The sequence below is a fragment of the Pygocentrus nattereri genome, chromosome 2 (assembly GCF_015220715.1).
Source record: "Pygocentrus nattereri isolate fPygNat1 chromosome 2, fPygNat1.pri, whole genome shotgun sequence".
NCBI classification, from domain to species: Eukaryota; Metazoa; Chordata; class Actinopteri; order Characiformes; family Serrasalmidae; genus Pygocentrus; species Pygocentrus nattereri.
This window is the reverse complement of record NC_051212.1, coordinates 28,266,279-28,284,339: the sequence shown is the minus strand read 5'-3', so window position 1 is coordinate 28,284,339 and position 18,061 is coordinate 28,266,279. Positions and strand designations below refer to the sequence as shown.

Below are 18,061 nucleotides of genomic sequence, written 5' to 3'. Positions count from 1 at the left end.
TTTTAAATATCAACACGTGTTTGTCATAGACATTTTAACAATTTTACTACATTCATCATAACTACAGCGATCACATGTTCAGTTTTTATACTTGCGAGGTCCTTCCTCGGTCTTACACAGATGACGTAAAATCTACCATTGCCATGGAAACCGGAATCCGCCTTCGGGTTTGTCATGGTAACGAAATTCGAACACCTCGTAGAAAGCACTGTAACCACCGGTTATCACAAAAACATAAGAAATAGACTGTGCCCAGGGCGCTGAATGGGAGTTAAACTATTCATAAACACATGAGCAGCGATATTCGTTTCCAAGTTACCGAAACATGGCTGGAATTCTCTGCTTGAAAAGAGTCTTTGTGGCCGTTTGACACCTCGAGCCTGTTATGCGCAATGCGCATGTTCGCTGTAGGCGATGACGCGAAACTACCTGATTTCTCTCCTGTCTGCCTGCCTCTGTGGGTCCATCAAACCCACCGAACTACGGAGTCTGAAACAGACATGAGTCATTAGTGCTTTGCGTTTCGGATGAAAAAGGGTTCCGTAATACATTGTGATCGCTAGGACGCTCCGGGCAGCCGACAAAATGGTAAGTTTAAATCCGAGAGCCGTTGCCAGTCTAGACTTTACTTGCTAACATTAGCGAATGAGCTAAAGCAAGCCAGCTAGCTCGTTAGCTAGTTCAGATTATGTGGGGCACTTAAACCCTGGCAAAGCCTATACACATATCTGTGGTAGACAGGCTGAGGTTAGCCAGCTTTCTAGTTGTGTAAATAATTTTTCTGGTTAAATATTGAGTCTCGCAGCCAGATACAGGCGAGAGGCCAGGTTGCCTGATGTGTGTCGAATGTGTCGATGTTGTAACGTCCTTATGTATCAACCAAGCGGTTTAGCAAGCCAGCTAGTGAAGCCGTCCGGTTACCTAACTTTTAGTTAACCAGTTTTAGTCATTTTCCATTGCAGCTTTAAACTATCAACATTATTTTTTTGTAATCACTTTCAAAGTGAAACACTTTAAAATGGGTCTTTAGGTATTCATGAGCAGAATACCGGAAATGTTCGTCTCACCTTTCCCCTGTGTAGCCCACAAAAAAGAGCAGAGACGTGTCTACCCTTAACGTTACATACAAGAAGTTTTTTACTTTCTTTCTTAGGCCAGCAGCTCTTTTGAAGTTTTTTTTTAAATATATATGTGTGTGTTTTATGGCTTGCTACAGGACCACAGTAATATAGGCTAGTGCTGTTTTTCCAAGCAGTGTGTGACATATAACCTAGTGTTTAGCAATTTGAGATTATTAAGAGCACCATCAGTGCATAACAAGAATAGATATTAATTGGTTCATTATCAGTACATTCCTGTGCAAACAAAGGCCCAAAATAGCCAAACATTAAACTTTGAATAGTTTGAACAACACATCAGTAAGCAAAAAGTTAAAGTAACTTAATATAGGAGAGCTTTCTCCTTTGATTTCTGTAAACATCGAAATCTTGAGGGTAAATTGGTCTTTTACAGAAAGAAGAGTCCGTATTTGTCCGTTCATTATTAAGGAGCTCAAACAGTTAAAAAACAATGCAGAGCTAGTTTGTGTTTAATGTGAAACCAAATATTCTCTATAGGGTTTAAATCTGGCCTCTCAATAGCCCAAAACCATCAGTAGAACCATTATATATTGACCTTGGCCTTTTTTATTTTCATTTTTTTTTATTTTTATTTTTTGCACGGGAATGTACATTCTACCTATCACTATCTCACCTGTCTCCTGTGTACACCTGTGACTTTCCAGGATTTCACAGGCCATTTGAAATATGAGGGTAACTGCACACACAGCTGATAATAAAATGTAAGCCCACACATGAATTGTGCAGTGCTGTTTGTTACTAAACAATGGTAGATACCCAAATTAAATGGTCAGTAGTATTATTTGTAGAAGTAAAATTAATTGATTTATGTATGAGTTTATATTGCTGTTTCACAGCTGTTTGGTGGAAGAGCTTGTGAAGAGCTCTGAGAAGGACAATAAAGTTTAGTAACAAGACCTGTGTTTGGCTTGCTACCCATTTTTTGCATCAGAATCAATACCTTGTAATTTCCCTTTGAGTAGTTAATGATGGGTAAATATATTTTGTGGTTATAAAACTAAGAAACTTTGAAACTTGCAAGGAGATAAAGGTGTTCCAGATGTTCTGGGACACATGTATGGAAATGTAGGCCACCAAATGATTTTGTGAATTCTCTCATTAGAAGTCTCAGAAGGGAATCAAAATAAGAGAAGAAAGAGTAACATCTTGTTTGCAGCTTGCATCTAGACTGTGATCCAGTTTAGAACCCCTGCTTTAGGGCGTTAGCGGTTTACAGGGCAGATTAAATTTATATGTGGACTTCCTGTATTTCATGAATTTCACCGGCAAGGAAGTGTTGTTTAAGAAGATAAGAGTTAAGTTGTGTCTGTTAAAGTAAGTTCTGTACCCATGAAGGACTTGATGCCTTTCAGAAGCTGTGAGGCACTTGCTTTGAGTCATGTTCTAACAGCATTTACCTTACAAATCTATATTTACATTATGAAAAATATTATTCAGGCTCCAGAACAGCATCATTGTTGTGACAATAACAGTGTATGCTGTGATGTACTGGAATATTGTAGAATCTTGTCTTTTGCTGCAATATAAGTTCTGTTTTCTTCTTTTCTGTGAAAATAGACATACAAAAACAGCAGAGAACATTCACCTCTGTAAGTAAAATGACTAGATTAGCTGTGGTCTGCCTATGTTTGTACTGTAGATTTTGTGTTTGACGTATTAACAGTAGCTGCCCAGTAGCTGATGTTTTCGCTTTTGCATGTTGTTTTGAGACTAACTTCTGTTAGGAAAGAGTGTACACAGATCATGTTCAATTCTCAACCCAATTATATACCATATATCTGTTTTACTAGGCTTTCCTAGTTCTGATTTGTGTGTGCGTGTGTGTGTGTGTGTGTGTGTTTGTGTGTGTGTCTTTTTATAGCTGACATGCTGCTTATTAAAGGCTGCTTAAAATATAAAGGCTGCTAAAAAAAAAAAGAGCAAGTACAATTTTTTGTCTGATCTGACATAGATGAGCAGAAGGTAGCCTTTCCCTCTTAGGAGGGTGCTATTTTTGTCCATGACCTCAATTAATCTTTCTCTTGCACGCCTCATCACACTAGGCTGTGAAAGCATGGTAATATTAGATTAGATTCAGCTTTGGTTATTGGCATCAGTATGAGAATGGGTGTATGTAATGCCAATGTACAGTATGTTAATTAACATATATGAGTAGACACCCATGTTTAGTTTTTAGTGATGGAAATCCAGTACTCAAGTTTAGTGGCAACAGACCAGCCTATGACTTATGACTTGAAGGCCATTACTTGTAAGTCATTGACCCTTGGGTCACCAAAGGACTGTTTTATCTACCAAAAAGTGCCTTAATCTCTTAAGTTCAAAGAGCATTGGTTAATCTTAAACCATTCTGGACATCCTAGTTATACTGGTATATATAATTTGTTTTAATAGTACATTTTGATTTTGGTGTGACATTGTTTCTTCCACTGATGGTAATTTGATATATAATTTATTATTATTAAATGTATTTATTTATTAAATATGCAACTGACTATAATACACTGTATTCATGGAAACAAATAAACAGGTTTTAAGCCATAGTGTTCAGTGTTATGACCTAGTACTTTAGTATTTTATTGTGCTACTAGCACAAGTACAGGTATTTTGTTTTTCATTTCATTAGCGCTGAAAATCCAGGAGGAATGTATAGCTGTTATTGTCTAGATTTACAGTACTGTGCAAAAGTCATAGAACGGCCTTATTAAATTTCCTGTGAAAGCACCCTTTTGGGACTAGTTATTTTTCAGTAAAAAGCAGGAAAAGCCTTAAATACATGTCTTTTGTGTATTTCCCTGCCATGTTAACTCTTCCATCCTTCCAGTCTTAATACCAACAGCTACAGCTATGTCCTCCCAGCAAAAGCTGCCCCCAAAGAGTCACTGACACTTTGTTTCCCCCTCAAACAGGAATGAACATTCACACAGTCATCTGACCTAACACACATTGGCTGCCTTGCAAATGTATTTCACATGTGCATCTAAAATGGCTAAAGAAGATATTTCTGAGGAGGTTAATTCCAGTGCATAAGGAAGGGGGAAGCCACAGCAGAAAAACAGATAATTTTTTTTTAATGTAGAGAAAATGGGACTCCAACAACCATGCAAGACCTGGCAGACCTCCAAAACTGTCACCATCAGATAAACAGTACTTGCAACTTCTAATACTAAATATTGGAGGTGTTTACAAGAAACATGAAAAATATCCCTTCTAGCCTGCTTGACAGTGAATGTCCCAAAAGGCACGTACACTGTCATAAAGGGAAAGAGACACACTAAATACTGAAAAAGTTATTAGATTTGGTTGTTAAGAATTCTATGTTATTTCCTCTAAAATTTAGCTTTCTGTTTTTTTTCCTGATACTGAAAAATCGATAACTTAAAGGCTGTTTTAAGTAGAAATTAAATAAACATAGTTTGGATTTAGATTTATTTCAAAATTGAGTTAATTGTACCCCAGGTTAACTTCTTAGTAAAAACAACATCTTTTATTCATGTTGATGATCTGCAATGATGGCCAGATATTGACTAAAATCAATTAAAAATTCACTTTTTATAAATTTACAATAGATGTTTAGTGTACTGTCCTACTTGCATATCTCAGTATACACTCTAAAATATTTGTTTTGAAACACACTTTGGTAAAATTAATTTGGGGTAAGCTCGAAATGTGCTGTGTGCTCTGTGCATAGTATTAGTGTCTGTTATATTGTTCATCTTAATAGTTTCCAGTCATTGCTCCTTTAATGTGTGCAGCAGATGAGTTCACTAATCCTGTGCAGGCTAACATACCAGTTTTATCAAACTAAGGGATAGAGTGAGCATTAATGAAGAATGGTGTATGTAGGCCAAGGCCACAGGGAGGGTTGCAGTGCTCTTCAGCTCTACTCTTAAATATTTTACAGACGTGAAATGTATAGCCCAGCTCATGCTCTAATTTTGAAATTATACATAATGAATGATAAGGATGTTGTGATATAGAAAAGACAAGGTTTGTGTAATTTCTATCAGCCAAAGCTGACTTTTTTATGTTTCTTATGAAGTTTCTTATAAAGGCGTAGTTCCGCCCAATTATTTAATGCCTTGGAATCCTGCCGTATTGGAAAAGGCTGCACCAATATGGGAATTGTTGGCCGATGCCAATACCCGCAGGATAATAGAAGGATAATAGAACATCAAGGTTGGAGCTAGGTTCACCTGAATTAGCTTTACAAAGTGATCTAAAGTTGATGTTTTAAAATACATAATCTTCATTTTATTTATTTATATTTAGTGTAGTGCAGTAGTCCAGTTTCTTCCAGAGCACAATAAATACATTAGATATCAGTTTGAAATAAGTTTAAAGCTTGAACAACATGTCCGATGTCAATATTTTTTCTTTGAACAAAGTATCTGTTGATACTGATAAGATTCTGATATCATTGTGCATCCCTAGTGTTTACACTACATAAATATCTGTGGTACAACTCTGAAACATTAAGGGAATTACTGGCTAAATAACACTCAAAGGGAATTCAGATTGGCAAATTTTGGCTGTTAGACAGTTACAGATGTCATCTAATTAATCCAGTTAATAGTTACCTGTACAAAAACGTTTAAAGATCTTCTTTAATATAACTGAGGCTTCATGTGGCTTTAAGATTTGTAATGGGGTCTGTTCAGGGAGCAGTTTTGTACAGCCTTTTAAAAGATGTCAATGAACAATCTCTCTGTTGTCTCTCTGTATTTCTCTCTTTTTTTCTCTCTCTCTATCTCTGTGTGTCTGTGTGTAGATGCGTTTTATGCTGCTGTTTAGCCGGCAGGGGAAGCTGCGGCTACAGAAATGGTACACAGCCACAGCGGAGCGTGACAAAAAGAAGATGGTGCGAGAGCTTATGCAAGTGGTGCTGGCCAGAAAACCCAAAATGTGCAGCTTCCTGGAGTGGAGAGATTTAAAGATAGTATATAAGAGGTGAGGTGACATCACAAACATGTAGTAGCCCATAACACATTGATTCATGCAAAGCAGTACAGCACAACTGCAGTCGTTCCTTTTTTGCAACATCATGTACAGCATGTTTAAATGGATACATCAATACAACTAAAGCTGAGGTGTCTTTATACACACCACTTAAATTTGAAGTGCACTTCAAATATTTTATACTTTTTATAAATAAACAGTGGCACATAGTGTCACTGACATAAAGCATTGCTCTTTTTCCATGATAATTTCCATGGGCATTTGCACAGCCTAACACTGGGAAATGTTGTTTCTGGCACCGACCAAGCTTTTGGCATGAAATTCTGTTGTCTGTCTGTACATAATGCAAAAGATAGAAGGCTGTCAGTAGCTGATGTGCCATTGATAACTGACCCTAATTATTGCTTTGTGGAAGTTCAACGCTGCTCATTAATTTCTGTGTTACAATTTCTTTCAAGGAATTAATTGGAGACATTTAAATAGTTCCATCATAAGCATGTACCCTTCATAAACTTTCTGTTTATGGGTATCATGCACACAAACAATTGTTATTAATAATGGTAATCACTGGTTGCAGTGGTTTATCTTCTCATATTAACACAGTCTGCACAAATTCCAGGCAACCTTTTCTATGACGTTAACTAATTGCAGGTTGTGAAAACTGGTAAAATGTAGTTTGTGCGTAAGCAGTTAGGTACAAGTGTACTCTCCCACTCACTTTAATGCCCTCTTTTAATCTTTCAGTGTGTAACTGTTTGCACTGTGTAAACTGCTGCAAAGCTCTGTGACAGGAATTGACCTTTGGTGTCCAAAGTTGTCACATCAGATTGTTATCAGTGATGACTTATTCTCTGCCTCAGTGCGACAGTGTGGAATTGCTCATCACTTCAGAATGTATGCACATTCACAAAATTCCTGACTTGAAGTACTCTTCAGCCCTTAGACGTCGGAATTACTTTTGTTTAGCTATTATATTCAAATATAAATACATATTTAATTTAATTACAGTTTCATTTAATTTGCATTTAGTATCAACAGGTTTGAGTCTGCTTTTCTTCTTGTATCAAGTAATGCAAAATATAAAGGATTTTTTTTTCTCTAAAAAAGAATTTGTCAAATTCCATCCATCCATCCATCCATCCATCCATCCATCCATCCATCCATCCATCCATTATCTTCCGCTTCTCCGGGGTTCGGGTCGCGGGGGCAGCATCCTAAGCAATGAAGCCCAGACCTCCCTTTCCCCAGCCACTTCCACCAGCTCTCCAAGGGGGATTCCGAGGCGCTCCTAGGCCAGCTGGGCGATATAGTCACGCTAGCGTGTCCTGGGTCTTCCCCGGGGTCTCCTCCCAGGTGGACTTGCCTGTGACACCTCCCAAGGGAGGCGTCCAGGAGGCATCCTAACCAGATGCCCGAACCACCTCAGCTGGCTCCTCTCGACGTGAAGAAGACTCTACTCCGAGTCCCTCCTGGATGACTGAACTTCTCACCCTATCTCTAAGGGAGAGTCCAGACACCCTGCGGAGGAAACTCATTTCGGCCGCTTGTATTCGTGATCTTATTCTTTCGGTCATTACCCAAAGCTCATGACCATAGGTGAGGGTGGGAACGTAGATCGACCGGTAAATTGAGAGCCTTGCCTTATGGCCCAGCTCTTTCTTTACCACAACAGACCGGTAAAGAGCCCGCATCACTGCTGACCCAGCACCAATCCGCCTGTCAATCTCCCGCTCCCTTGTACCATCACTCGTGAACAAGACCCCGAGATACTTGAACTCCTCCACTTGAGGCAAGAGCCTATCCCTGACCCAGAGAGGGCTCTCCACCCTTTTCCACCTGAGAACCATGGTCTCGGATTTAGAGGTACTTATTGTCATCCCAGCCGCTTCACACTCGGCTGCAAACCGAAGTTCGCGGCCTGATGTCCCCAATAGGACCACATCATCTGCAAACAGCAGCGATGTGACCCTGAGGTCACCAAACCGGACACCCTCCATCCCTTGACTGCGCCTAGAAATTCTATCCATAAAAATTATGAATAGAATCGGTGACAAAGGGCAGCCCTGACGGAGTCCAACTCTCACTGGGAACGAGTCTGACTTACTGCCGGCTATGCGAACCAAACTCCAGCTTTGTTTGTACATGGCCTGAATGGCTCGTAGCAAAGTGCCATGTACCCCGTACTCCCGAAGCACCTCCCACAGAATACCCCGGGTAACACAGTCGAATGCCTTCTCCAGATCCACAAAGCACATGTGGACTGGTTGGGCAAACTCCCATGAACCTACTGGAGAGGGTGAAGAGTTGGTCCAGTGTTCCATGACCAGGGCGGAACCCGCACTGCTCCTCCTGGATCCGAGGTTCGACTATAAACCGGACTCTCTTCTCCAGTACCCCTGCATAGACCTTGCCAGGGAGGCTGAGGAGTGTGATTCCCCTGTAGTTGGAACACACCCTCCGGTCCCCTTTTTTTAAAAAGAGGCACCACCACCCCAGTCTGCCAATCCAGTGGCACCGCCCCCGATGTCCACGCAATGTTGAAAAGGCGTGTCAGCCAAGACAGCCCCACAACATCCAGAGCCTTGAGGAACTCGGGGCGGATCTCATCCACCCCTGGAGCCTTGCCACCAAGGAGCTTCTTAACTACCTTAGCGACTCAGTAATGGACAAGCCTATTCCCATGTCCCCAGACTTAGCCTCCTCACTGGAGAACGTGTCGGTGGGATTGAGAAGGTCCTCAAAGTATTCTTTCCACCGCCCAATGACGTCTTCAGTTGAAGTCAGCAGCACACCATCTCCACTATATACACTGCTAGTGGCACACTGCTTTCCCCTTCTGAGTCGCCTGATGGTTTGCCAGAATCTTTTCGGAGCCGACTTAAAGTCACTTTCCAAGGCCTCACCAAACTCCTCCCATACACGGGTTTTTGCCTTGGTGACAACTGAAGCCGCAGATCGCTTGGCCTGTCGATACCTGCCAGCTGCCTCTGCTGTCCCACAGGCCAACCATACCCGGTAGGACTCCTTCTTCAGCTTGACGGCATCTCTCACCTGGGGTGTCCACCACCGGGTCAAGGATTACCGCCCCGACAGGCACCAACTACCTTACGGCCACAGCTACAGTCAGGCGCTTCAGCAATGGAGGAACGGAACATGGCCCATTCTGAGTCAATGTTCCCCATCTCCCCCGATATCTGGTCAAAGTTCTGACGGAGGTGTGAGTTGAAGATCAATCTGACAGGTTCTTCTGCTAGACGTTCCCAGCAAACCCTCACTATATGTTTGGGCTTGGATGGTCTGACCGGCATCTTCCCCCACCACCTGATCCAACTCACCACCAGGTGGTGATCAGTTGACAGCTCAGCTCCTCTCTTTACCTGAGTGTCCAAAACACATGGCCGCAAGTCCGATGACACGACTACAAAGTCAATCGTTGAACTGCGGCCTAGGGTGTCCTGATGCTATGTGCACTTATGGACATCCTTGTGTTCAAACGTGGTGTTCGTGATGGACAAACTGTGGTTTGCACAGAAGTCCAAAAACTGAACACCACTCGGGTTCAGATCAGAGAGGCCATTCCTCCCAATCACACCCCTCCAGGTCTCACTGTCATTGCCCACGTGAGCGTTGAAGTCCCCCAGTAGGACAATAGAGTCTCCAGGAGGAGCACTTTCAAGCACCCTTCCCAAGGACTCTAAGAAGGCTGGGTACTCTGAACTGCTGTTTGGTGCATAAGCACAGACAGCAGTCAGGACCCGTTCCCCAACCCGAAGGCGTAGCGAAGCTACCCTCTCGTCCACCGGAGAAAACCCCAACATACAGGCACCGAGTCGCCTCTCACCATGGGCAACTCCAGAAAAGAATAAAGTCCAGCCCCTCTCAAGGAGATTGGACCCAGAGCCCAAGCTATGTGTTGAGGTGAGCCCGACTATATCTAGCCAGTATCTCTCAACCTCGCGCACCAACTCGGGCTCCTTCCCCGCCAGTGAGGTAACGTTCCAAGTTCCAAAAGCCAGTTTCAGCAACCGAGGATCAGAACGCCAAGGCCCACGCCTTCGGACACTGCCCGATCCACAAAGCACCGAACCCCTACTACTGCCCCTCCCAATGGTGTTGGGTCAATGGGAGGGGGGACTCATGTAACTCCTTTGGGCTGGGCCCGGCCGGGCACCATGAGTAAATGCCCGGCCACCAGACGCTCGCTGGAGAGCCCCTCCCCCAGGCCTGGCTCCAGGGTGGGGCCCCGGTAACCCTGTTCCGGGCAGGGTACACAAGTCCCGTTTTTGTGTCTTCATAGGGGTTATTATGGATCACACTTTGTCTGACCTGTCACCTAGGACCAGTTTGCCATGGGAGACCCTACCAGGAGCTTTTGCTCCAGACAACATAGCTCCTAGGATCATTCAAGCACGCAAACCCCTCCACCACGATAAGGTGGTGATCCATGGAGAGGGATTTGTCAAATTCAAATATATATTAAAATATATAAAATATATATTCTATATAAAATTGCAGATGTGGTATTGATGAAGTTTAGACAGAATTTGTTAGACTTTGCTTGTTTTTAAGAGCTACTAGTAAGAAATTAAAAGGAATGTGCTGATATCAACCCCCCCCGCATATTTTTATTTTGGCAGATTTTCTTTAGCTTTTTTCTTTTAAACCTGATGCTTATACTGTTTTTTGTGAATTAACAAAATAAATAATGTTGCCATTTTAGAGGATGAACTGCCAAATTATTTGCATATTTCAATAACATAACTGATACGCTACATTGAAAGTAAGAGACAACTGGCAGTTTTTGCATGAGTTGTGTGATTCCATTAGGACATTTTAGTTTAGGTGTAGCAGCAGCATTCAGATACAGCTCAAGTGCATTTAACTGTATCATCTTGTTTACATCATAAGATTGCAACGTAGAGCTCCAAAGAATAAAAATAATTCTAATAATAAATTGGCCAGTTGCTGATCATTTGTTTGGAGCAAGAATAAATCTGTTCCAATGATCTTGGCTGGTTTGGTTTGTGCATCCCTTATATCAATATTAAATACTGTGGCTTCTAAGAGTTAGGTATTTATTATGACTGCTCTGAAATCAATTTTAGAATGTTTAAGCACATTCTCTCTCTCCTGCTCTCATATTTTAGCTCTGGCATTTTTCACTGCTCAGAGGACGCATCATGTTCTGCTTGATGGTAATAATGTGTAGGGTTTGTTCATTTGTGTATATTTATGTTCTGACCAACAGGGGGCTCTCACAGAAAAGGCTTCCCATTGTACATAGACAGTCACACGGCTTTATGTACGGTGATTCAAACTAATTGTACTCAATTAAATTGAACACAATAACAGCTGTTTCTAACATGAACTTCTAAAGTAATGCAAACTTAGGTTTTATTATATATTACAGGCTAGTGCTTAGACTAATGCAGAGAGATTATGGGCAGTTTTAGTTTGAACACATTGATTCAGTCTCTTCATACGTACCCTTGTCGTCGTTCTCTGTGGTTGCTATTTACTTACATAACACCTTAGCGTTACTGCATTTGCTTCTATATTTATACATGTACAGTATGTACAAGAGTGTGTTTGTGCAGTAAAAAATAATTGTGCACTTACTACACACTAACATATTGGTTGTCTGTTGTTTGTTCCCACATATATGTGTGCGTGCGCAGGTATGCCAGTCTGTATTTCTGCTGCGCAGTTGAAGAGCAAGACAATGAGCTGATTACCCTAGAGGTCATCCATCGCTTTGTGGAGCTGCTGGATAAGTACTTCGGCAGTGTGAGTCATTCCTCAATTTTACCTCTTTCGTCTGTTTTTCCCCTCTCACGCTCTATCTTGCACTTGCTTGCTCGCTCGCTTTTTTTTTTTTTTTACTGTATTCATTTTTCTCACCTCCACTTACTCTCTCGGTCCTTCATACTCATGTTCTTGACATTTCTTGTTCTCGTGCTCTATCCACCATTTCTTCTGCGCTGTTATATGTCCATTCCTTATTTTTTTCCCTTACACTATGAGTATATGCCACAGATACTTTATGATCTCTGTTCAGAAATTTACCTCAGCAAGACTTAGATTAAAACATTTAAGAATGTATTGAAGAAAAATGTAAATTTTTTTTTTACAACTTCTGAGATGTGATGTACACCAAAGTGCTTTTCAGAATTACAGGACATGAGCAGGAAATATCAAGAAAATTGAGAAAAGGTCTAGATGAAAGGTTAAAAAAATAATCTTATGTCAGTATGTTTGCAAAAATACTCATAACATCACATGTAAAGGCTTAACTAAGACGAAACAACTAAAAATAGAACGAAAAAAAATCAGTAGACTAAAACTTCACCTGAGCACCCTCAGGTAGAGCTGGGCGATATGGCAAAATGTTATCATATCGTTGGATATCAATACATATTGTGATAAATGTCATCCTTATTTCTTTCGAGTTTGAAAGCTGATTTTTGCTCCTGGCTGGTTAATCGCTGTTTTCAACTATCCTTTATGGTGGACACATGACAATCACCCACCAAACAGTGGAACATTTTACAAATCTGCCATGGGACAGTGGGAGAAAGTGTCTGGTGAGCTGTTTTTATCAGCTGGAGAAGCACGGCTGCAGTTTTTGTAGCAGTCATAATTTAAGAAAGAAAACAGATTAATTTTAGCTGTCTGGTGTTGAATGCTTGGCTATCCCATTACAAAAGCTAAACAAGTGGCCAAAAACAGTGCTAAACTGTTGAGCTTCTCAACAACGTCAACTTATTACAAACAGCAAACATTAGCTGTCTTGGTACGTCAGTGATGGATCACACCATCTTAGTGCCATCAGTCAGAGCATATCCACGTCAGAGCATATCACTGTGTTCAAACACCAGCTACCAGATGACTGGATTTCTCTATGCTGTCATAGTAGTTTGACGGGTGAACCGCAATGTATCTAACACCAGACAGAGTCCTCCATTTAGGTATGTTTAAACAGAAAGAAGTGCTTTTGTCATGTTTGATCTACAGAATCATCAATTTGCCCATGTTATGCGAGAAATGGAGCACTGCTTCAAGTTAGCCAGCTAGCCTGGATAGATAGCATTTTCTCGCTCTCCAATGCCTCACAGAGTCCTCAGTTTACTTTCATTTATATCAGGGCTGTAACTGACATGAACCCGCTTCTTTCTTTCACTTTCGTTGCTTGGGAACGCACTTATACTAAAATATAACTTTTTTAGCACTGTAAAAGCGCTGTAGTTGTGAGGATTGTGATTTAACGCTGCTAAAGCTTATTAGGATGTACAGAAAGAGGTGATCTCATCACTCACACTTGGTCACAGAGAACAGATCACCAGTTGCTCCACTCAAACAGGGGGTGTATAACTCCGCATTTCAGCTGTTGCTAAAGACTCATCTTACTCGTGCCTATATCGAAAATTTATCAAACATGTCTTATCGCTCCTTCGAGGAAAGTTATCATGATAATTATCGTTATCGTTTTATGATACATAGATTAGACAGACTCGTGATTACATAGTAAAAGTTTTTTAATGGAGCCTTGGATTTTGTACACAAATGTAACAAAAGACTGTCATTGTATAACAGTCAACAAAGATGATGCCCATGTTGGTCCATTGCCGTCACTCACAGTCAGGCTCAAAGCATTAAAGGTTCTTAAATAATCTCTTTTAAAATCACCTTTCACCCAGTTCCACTGATGAAGGTTCTGTTACCAGGGGCTGCGTTGCCATGTTTGGTTGGACGGTTTGGATATTTGTATTAGCAAGTCTTTATCTGGCCTGATGCCATGATGTCTATTTAGAGAAAAAGGCCACACAAGCATTCAACAGTCCTCGTAGAGACAGAAAAACTAGGTGTAGAAATATGTGCTATATTAAATGATGTCAGTTTGTTTACAGGAGATAATTCATACCTTTTACCTCCTTCATATTTGATTTCTGACATTCTTGTCATGCAGCCTGTGAATTTTTTTTCTTCTTCTTTGTGTTCCTATTTAAAATGGCATTTGCTCTGTATTTGCCAATGACCCAGGCATGAAGAGTCTGGTATTAGATGTAAAGCTATTTTGAGATATATAACATAGTTCTGAGAATATATTTTCCTGTGATAGATTTCTAATGTTTCTTTTGCCTGTCCCATTGTGTGATCTTTCTAGGTGTGTGAGCTTGACATCATTTTTAATTTTGAGAAGGCTTACTTTATTTTGGATGAATTTCTGATGGGGGGAGAAATCCAGGACACTTCCAAAAAGGGCGTACTCAAGGCTATTGAACAGGCTGATCTGCTGCAAGAGGTGGGCGTTTTTGTGAACGTTGTGTTGTTTTGCCTCAGTTCTTAAAAATGATCACATCTTTATTCAGAATCCTAAATGCTTTGTTTAAATGTCTCAAGCATAGAAAGCAGAATTGTTTTTTGTTTAGTAAATAATGTGTTTGGTGTTGTATGTGACATTCACTCCCCCTCCTACATGTACAGCTCATACATATAAATTAAGCTGCAAAAACAGACAATTTTGAAGGAAATGTTTTTTGTGATGTCACAAAACCCAGCATATTGACATCCTCTATTAGTCCTACAGGAATTTAGCCTGTTCATTTGGGATGGTTATACTAAGTTTTGTTTGTTTGTTTGAATGAGGTGCAGTACAGGGCAGCCAATCAGAACAGAGGTCATTTACATATCTTGCACACCTTTTGTAAGAGTAACAAAAACAGTTTTTTTATTTATAAGGGAAAAAAAGAAGTGAAATAAAATAACAGCATGCAAGACATTGGGCCTTACACTGAGACTAGATGTAGCCATAGGTACAGTCATAATTATGTTCTAAAGCCTTCCTTTTTGCCCACCTCAGGAGGATGAATCTCCAAGGAGTGTATTGGAGGAGATGGGCCTGGCATAGAACCCATTCCACCTTAGAGAGGACATCTTTAGGTACTACTGCTACACATGGTGAAAGGACGAGCTTTACTAAAGGGAGTTTGGGGAGGGGGGGTATAAAATGGGAGATGGAAAGATACATGGAAACAGAGGAACGAATTGAAAGTGTGTAGACAACTTTGATACTACTGAGTTCAGCATGTGATTGTACTTCTTTTGAGTCCCCGGAGCGTCTTCATACTTTTCAGATAGATGTGTCTAGCCCGAAATCCTTCTTTCTATTCAAATAATTTTGCAGGTTAGACACTTGACCTTGGCACAGAGCCATTTTAACAAGTCCCATCAAGCCTTACCAGGTTAACAAAATGAGATGTTTGCACAATCTCAGCTTGTTATCTGTGAGGAAGTTCTCTATTCCTGCAATCATTAAATTAATATATTCATAAAAACGTGGACTATCTTTTTTGCTGCTCAGGAAAGAATGACGATGACCATTCATGCATGTCTGTTTTTAGATGTGATGCAAACCTTTAAATGGATGAAATGTTGGGCTTTAACTACTTGCTTTTGCAGTGTAGAGACTTGGGCTGCACAATATATTTGGGACAGAATCCTGAATTGAAATTATATCAATACATATTGCAGTTGTGATATACCACACAAAACGTATCCGTGAGCCTTTCATGTGATACAGTTAGTTGGCCTACATTACTTTAAATCAAAGTATTTATATTTGTTGGATCACGTGAATGCCTTGATTGTTCAAAATGCGAACTGTTGTCTTGGAAGATATGCGATTGTTCAGGACCCTCACACCATCCAGTAAAATGACTCATTTAATTATTGTGGCCTGCTCTAACATCTGTATTACAAAGGCCAACATTGCGCTAACAGTTAATCAGTGATGTATTGTGCAGCCCTAGATGGGACCACACACTAAATCTGTTCATTTCTGTGTGCGTGTGTGTTTGTTTATGTTGAGTGGGAGGACTACCTGTGCTCTCAGCTGTTTGCTTGCGCAGTTTACCATTAAAGCAGTTTTCCAGATGAGCCAGATTTAAAAATAAATCATGATGTGCGTTCCTGAGATGGGGAAATAGACGCGGAATATTGAATAGGCTTTTATGAGTCAATAACATATTGGATCGGCTGTTGCATATGGTCTATTCATTCTATTTCAGTTCTATGGACCACATCTGCGTAGTCTCTGAATGTTTATCTTAATATAAAAATAAGGCAAAAAAAAAATCCAACCCACAAAATGGCGCTGAACCCTTTTCCTGTTTTGTCTGTCTACTTCCTGCTTTCCAAAGAGATGTTTCCGACTGTAAATGTGTAGTTGAGGAATATAAAGGGAATAATATTTGAATAACTCCTTGAAAAACAAAGAAAGAGGGCTTTGGCATCAAGTGTGACGTAGTTTGGATTAAAAAAAGTTTTAAAAATGCTTTTTAACGTGTCGTGTGAAATAAATGAATGTTTTGAGAAGAGTTGTGTATATTTTTTTCCCTGTAATACTAAAATGTTGAGTCTTTCCATGTCAAATCACTCTGCACCACCTGTCCCACGTTTTGTACATGATGTTGAAGGTGCTCTTTGAACCCTGATACCAAAAAGGTTAATTTGGTGTTAAACAAAATGCACAGACATTCAGAAGTTTCATTCAACTTTTTATGTCGTGCTTGCAGATGATGGGAACATATCTTACTTATGCTAGTGTTGAGGAAAGCAAAACAGAGTCAGATAGTAATTATTTTGCCTTCCTGTTAATTTCAGTGAAGTGTCTTGTAGTGTATTAAGCAAAACTCTGGAGCAAGCATAGCTTCTTACCATTTAGAAGCTTGGAATCCCTTAACAAATTTTTATTTTGTACGTTTAATATTATATGTTGTGAATTAAAAGATTATAAATGCACCATAATCTATTTTAGATGTTTTCCTTTTAATATTTCAAGAAGTTTGAAAATGGTATACTGTTGTCTTTTGGAAAGGTTTCATTGCAAAACGCATGGTAGACCACTTTCACATTATTTTTTTATTATTATTTTTGTTTTTACATGAATTACATTATATTGCTTTAATATACTGTCTTTTCAACAACTCATTATATCCACAATTGTTACAAATAGGCCTACAGCATTTTGGAATGACACACTTCATTCCATGTTTGTTCAGGTGATTTGACGTGGAATGGCTCAATTAAGTAACTCAGCATGAGGGCATGTCTACCTGTCAAATAGCTGTCAGGTAATTGAATCAGATTGTGTGTGAATGTAATTTTATAATGAAATAAAAACCCAGTTTCATTGTACATTTGGATCTGTATGGAGCATTTTTTTCCTCTGCGTTTTTTTTATTATTATTGTCATTGTTGAATTAACTGACACTTCTTATAACAGTTTGGGCTGTTAAAATATTATTTGCATCTTCATAGAGAATGGTGACAGATAGGAAAATGCTTTTGTTGTTTGCATGTGTGGAGCAGAGATGGACGCGCACACACAGAGCGAGAGCTAGCGTTGGAGAAAATGGGATGGAGAGAGAGAGAGAGAGAGATGGAGCATGTAAGTGGATGAGTCACCGGTCTTTTGTCACAGTGGTGCAGTGAAACTGACTGCATCACCACGACAAGAAAGACAAAGAATGAGGGAGTGAAGGAGAGTGGAAGGGAAAGGCAAATTTACATGATCCTCAACACACTGTGTTGTATATCTTTTGATAAGTGTAAACTGTAGGTACGTTATTGTTTTATTGTGTCCATTAACCTCTGCTGTTCTTTTGCTTTTTTTTCCTATGCCATTTCTTTTATCTTTATGTCTGTGTCTCTCTGTCACACATACTCTTAGGTGTGTCAGTTATTTAAGTGTGTCTCATGTATTATTAAGTCTGTCCACACTTTGACACATTCAGCGATGTTGAGGTCTGGACTCTGGGGTGGTCAGTTCATTGTTAAGAACACACCAGCAGCTTCTGTGATTTGCATTTCTTCTTTTTTGCTTGGTTCCTTTTCTCAGTAAAGGCTTCTTGTCAGCTACACCTCCTTTCAGACTCTGTGTTGTCTTCCCACACTGGAAGGATGGA

At 40.2% G+C, this 18,061-nt stretch overlaps 1 protein-coding gene across 2 annotated transcripts; it reads left to right on the top strand.

Moving 5' to 3' along the window:
• The first annotated feature begins 261 nt into the window (after positions 1–261).
• ap1s1 (adaptor related protein complex 1 subunit sigma 1) lies at positions 262–17,291 on the top strand. 2 transcript variants are annotated; one of them, XM_017724910.2, is made up of 6 exons: positions 262–588; positions 2,697–2,728; positions 5,908–6,086; positions 11,774–11,882; positions 14,260–14,397; positions 14,956–17,291. In XM_017724910.2, the coding sequence occupies exons 3-6, from the start codon at positions 5,908–5,910 to the stop codon at positions 15,001–15,003; spliced, it is 474 nt and encodes a 157-aa protein (XP_017580399.1). In that variant the 5' UTR covers positions 262–588; positions 2,697–2,728; the 3' UTR covers positions 15,004–17,291. The 2 variants fall into 2 exon arrangements, with proteins under 2 accessions (XP_017580399.1, XP_017580398.1); XM_017724909.2 differs by lacking the exon at positions 2,697–2,728 and having other exon boundaries at positions 280–588.
• Positions 17,292–18,061: the final 770 nt, after the last annotated feature.